This window comes from Gadus morhua, chromosome 4 (assembly GCF_902167405.1).
Source record: "Gadus morhua chromosome 4, gadMor3.0, whole genome shotgun sequence".
NCBI classification, from domain to species: domain Eukaryota; kingdom Metazoa; phylum Chordata; class Actinopteri; order Gadiformes; family Gadidae; genus Gadus; species Gadus morhua.
This window is the reverse complement of record NC_044051.1, coordinates 15,569,808-15,574,807: the sequence shown is the minus strand read 5'-3', so window position 1 is coordinate 15,574,807 and position 5,000 is coordinate 15,569,808. Positions and strand designations below refer to the sequence as shown.

The following is a 5,000-nucleotide window of genomic DNA, read 5'->3' as shown; positions in this document are numbered from 1 at the left end:
TTAAGTCCCCGTCGTATTTCTTTTTCATTTTTATTGATGTTTATGAAACGGCTGTATAGTGTGGTTCTCTTGGCGTATTGTACAGGTTTATGGTTTTAAACGCAGGCTACGCGGTTCGTACCTTAGTGTACCTTATGGTTTCTCCACGACCCTATAGAGAGAGAGAGGCTCCCATTGAACGAAGCGAGAACCAAACTCACGGTCAAATTCATCGAGGATTCAACGCTGTTGCAAACCGAATACCAAGACGATGAATACACGGGTGAGCGAAACGATCCAAAGAAAACGGAAAAACAAAAGAGGAAAAAATGGATAAAGAAGCCTATGAAGGGTGGACATATTCTAACAGGATCAAGAAGGAAAGAAAAAACCCCTGCTTTTTCATCAATAGATTGTATTTGTTTGTTTGGTCTTTAGCTGTTGTCTGCCGTTTTTTAAAACCGGGGATGCGAATCAGTAACCACACACAGAGCAATGTGCCTTACTGCGCGCTGCAGCCAGTGTTTCCATGTTGGGTCAGATTTCTCGCCCAATCTGGCAACAATGACTGCGTTCACTTGCCCCTGTTCACTAGCTCCTGTGCCCTCCCACCTCTCCTAGGTCTAGCTTTTATCTGCTTCTCTACTGTGTATGGGAGGAGGAGGGTATTGTTTGCCTCCTACTCACGTTTTACTGATATTCACTCATCTAAACCAATCCTCCCATGCTTTCTCTCCCCTGTCAACCCAATCCCCGTGTGCTAATATTGCTCCCTTTAATTCCCCCTGGCCCTACTCTACCTTTTATTGTGTATAATTCCAGTATTTATACGGTTATTTGGAACATTTATATGTAGTTCGATCCAACTCAATGTCAACCAACATAGTTAGAAATGTGCATCCCACAGTGAGGCCCACAGTAAAAATATTATTTTTTGATCAGCTTTTAGTATAGCTATTCCCTGTCAGATGTATATTTAATTTCATTGATTTAGTTATTTTACTGGTCTGCAGTCTGGGTTGAGGCATTTGGGTGATGCTAAACTACTAAACCAATTGCAACAAATTTTGGACCATACCAGTCTGCACAAGTCTAAATTATAGCAATCAAAAAAGTCATACTGGAATCATACTGACTGCTTATTCTATCACACTTTTAAGTTTTGCTTGGAGATACTTGCAGATTCCTGACCCTCCTGAGTGGGAGTTGGCGGTGATTGTACCTTCTGTGTCTGCTCCTTTACCCCTGTTCCCTTAGCAACGCACTCCTGTACACTCCGTTCCTCAAGCAACTCACTCCCGTACACTCCATTCCCTAGGTAACACACTCCTGTTGTATTTCCTGCCGTCGTGCTTTCGTGTCTCCCTCTGCTCTGGCCGCTTCACTTACTGACGTTATTTTATTTTCATTTAAACCAACCTGACTGGTTATTTTCCCTGTCACCCACTGTAGTGGGCCACGGGTTCTGTTTGTTCAGGATAACTTCATGCATCTCCTGTAACCTTCACCCTCTTCGACCACTTGGCGTGTGAGAGGGGACTTCCATCACAACACAGCCTGATAGGAAACACTCTGGTTGGTTAAGTCCCTTAACAGTGTTTATTTTGGTTGTGTGTGCGTGCGCATTTTGTGTGTCATTGTGTTTGAACATATCACAGCACTATGACATCTGCCATTGCAGCTGCTAATCATAAGAAATGCAACTCTTTCAGATGTATGTTGAGTTGTGGTCTAAGGCTAGTTTTTATATTGGCTGAATTAGACTTTTCAACACTTGCTGTGTCACAGTTTGTGATCCAGGCGTGGAGCTTTGATATATTGTTTGCTGATGTCCTCTGGAAAAATGTCCCTGATCAGAACCATCTTCCAATCGAAATACCGGTTTCGTTCCAGAAAAAATAGAAATGAACATTTATTTATTAAATAACTTTAATTTAATATGCCCCTGGGCAAAGTTGCTCTGTTTAAAAAAAAAAATGAAATCGATCAGTTTTTCTACTGTTGATGGTTTTAAATGTCCTCGCAAATGTTTTTAAAAAGACAATGTGACTGATGATGATTTCGATGATGATGTTTAAATGTGTAAGTGATTTACATATTAAGGGAACCACGGCCTGATAGATAATGACGCGTCGGAATCTGTGGCCTGCACTTGTTCATTCTGACCACCAGGGGGTCAAAAACAGCAATCTGACGATGTTTCAATTTACACTTTGTTTTGTAAGAATTACTTTAAATTATTTTTTAAACTGTTGATTACGGTTTAAGTGTGTGTCACTGCTCTATTTGTTTTTTGTTCTGTGTGGAAATCATAGCTTGGTCGTGGTATCATGCAAGAGTTGAGGTTAATCAAATACAGCCATTGTAATCAAATGGAAATTCAGATGAAAGTAAAGCCATTTTACTGGCTTTAAAATATGGTTCACATGTACCGTTTATCTATCTATATATATATATATATATATATATATATATATATATATATATATATATATATATATATATATACATATAATAAATTGACAGACGCCTATGTTGCATTTGCTTGCCAATTTCCCCACTGATGAACATTTGTTCAAAGTACAAAAGGAGGTGGGGAGGTCGTGGGTTCTAATTAAACGAACTGTATAATGGTTGAGGTTCCGAGTCCCGCTTCGACCAGAGGAGGGCGCTGAACCCTTGCATTTCTCTTTTAGATGTCAGAAAATTACTTCCCTTTCATCAAGAATGTCACTACCATTGCCTTACGACCCAACACTTTTTTTATTTTGACAAACCAAATAGCAATAGAATGGTAATTAAAACACACAACACATTTTAGTATCCGTATCAATTGGCGACCAAACGAGAAGGAATAGGGAGTCATTTGTTCATGTCATCCCGACTCTAATGCACTAACCGTGACTTCGGCTAGTCCTTCTCTCCCTCTCTCTGGTCTCACCGGGTCTCAGGCCAATGATCCACGGTGTGTGTCCGTTCATACATTGCACTTTTATTATTTATGTTTATGTTTCGTTTTATTCAGAAAATGTTTTGCGGTACTCAGGAACATCAACATGGGGCAACCTAAGGGAACGTGTGTGTGCGTGTGAGTGTGATTTTTTTTGTTTTTTTTTGTGCAGGCGGCAGCTCTTAGCATGTGCAGTGTGCGTGGAGGCGAGATTTGTGAGATGTGTGTGCGGATTTGTGTGTGTGTGTGTGTGTGTGTGTGTGTGTGTGTGTGTGTGTGTGTGTCACATTCACTCACACACACAAACACTGATGTCCTCGTACCCATAAAGGACTAGCTGTATAGATCATGCTTTTGAAGAAAAATGACATAAAAGCAATGTTGCAAATGGCAAATAAATATTAATAAAAATTATCAAAATTGTCGTGTTGTTTCTGTGTAAGGGGTTTTCAGGCCATGGGAATGGTGATTTATGAAACGAAAACCTGAGTGTTTCTGTTCTTTCCATTTCAAGTTCAGTTGTGCTGAACGGCTCAAATATGTTATTTTCTTGGGTCTTTTTGTCATCCGTTTTGTACTAGCATCTCAGCTGATCATGTCGTTAGAGGGATGCACTTACAACCAGCCTAAAGGGATCTACTGCCTAGAACCAGGCTAGAAGGGTCTACAGCCTGTTTCAACCAGAGGGATCTAAAGCCTGTTAGAACAAGAAGGATCTACAGCCTGTTAGAACAAGAGGGATCTACAGCCTGTTAGAACAAGAAGGATCTACAGCCTTTAGAACCAGAGGGATCTACAGCCTCTTAGAACAAGAGGGATCAACAGCCTCTTAGAACCAGAGGGATCTACAGCCTGTTAGAACCAGACTAGAGGGATCTACAGCCTTTAGAACCAGAGGGATCTACAGCCTTTAGAACCAGAGGGATCTACAGCCTGTTAGAACCGGACTAGAGGGATCTACAGCCTTTAGAACCAGAGGGATCTACAGCCTGTTAGAACCAGACTAGAGGGATCCACAGCCTTTAGAACCAGAGGGATCCTCAACCTGTTGGAACCAGGCTAGAGGGATCTACAGCCTCTTAGAACCAGACTAGAGGGATCTACAGACTCAGAGTGTATGCAAGGGTACTCGGAGGGATATAAAGACTATTCGTTTGAAAGTGTAGTTCACTGTAATCTCAGTTGTTTACTGTAATCCCAAACAGTGTTTCCCTGTATGCTATGTATGGTACACTTCATCCACTCACACTAAGGCCCCTCTCATCCCAAAATAATCAGATCCATTACCAAATGCTGCACTCCACCTCCGACCCACCCTTCTAACAGACCCTAACCGAGATCTCAATCAAATAAGACGTTAAAAACACGTTACCTACTGATTGCTGTGCGCAGTGAGACAGGCCTTGAACAGGGATGTCTGGATAAACAGCTCAGCCACCAGGTCCCTACAGTTGACTACTGCGTCCCACGCGATGCTCGCAGACGATTGGCCGAAGGGCAGGTGGGCGGGTCCCGGGGCTGAGCACTGGCAATGCCCTCAGCTGGTGTACCTGTCCGTCCCTCTTTCACTGAACAGTTGATTCTGTCCTAGGAGGGGGGGGAACAGTTATCCTTTCTGGTTTGGCTTCAGCTCTTCATTATCGTCGTCTTCATCGTGGTTGTCTCTAAGCAGCCATGAACATCTCTGTGTTTGTGTTGATGGTGTGTCTGATCGGGGTCCACGCAGACGTACAGCCTCAGAGAGACTTCAACCTGCAGAGGGTGAGAAACACACAGAAACACACACACACACTGTGTAGATATATATTAATATTGAGGATAGAGGTTGCCAGTTGACACCTGTCAGAGATCAATTATAGCCAAGTTTAAGTTTTTTAGTGTATTGACTGTGCTATAAAACGATATCTCTGTGATCTGTGAAGAATGACAGATCAAAGCTCTGCTTCATGGGGTTTTTCGGTCACATGTTTTTCTTTCGCTCGCTGTTTGCTGTGCAATGAGCAACTCTCTGTAGGAACTCTGTGCTCTGATGTTAGTGTGTGTGTGTGTGTGTGTGTGTGTGTGTGTGTGT

General features: G+C 42.3%; 2 protein-coding genes across 4 annotated transcripts in view; both read left to right on the top strand.

Moving 5' to 3' along the window:
- Nucleotides 1-3,352, top strand: part of slc27a4 (solute carrier family 27 member 4) — an 18,912-nt gene extending 15,560 nt beyond the window's left edge. For both annotated transcript variants that reach the window (XM_030353296.1, XM_030353295.1), the window contains exon 14: nt 1-3,352. This exon is cut by the window's left edge and continues 1,573 nt beyond it. The gene's annotated coding sequence lies outside the window, so the exon portion shown is untranslated.
- Nucleotides 3,353-4,470: 1,118 nt separating this feature from the next.
- The window catches only part of ptgdsa (prostaglandin D2 synthase a), an 8,461-nt gene continuing 7,931 nt past the window's right edge, over nt 4,471-5,000 (top strand). For both annotated transcript variants that reach the window (XM_030353297.1, XM_030353298.1), the window contains exon 1: nt 4,471-4,690. In XM_030353297.1, coding sequence (XP_030209157.1) covers nt 4,604-4,690 — 87 coding nt within the window. In that variant the 5' untranslated portion in view covers nt 4,471-4,603. The remainder of the gene's footprint in view (nt 4,691-5,000) is intronic.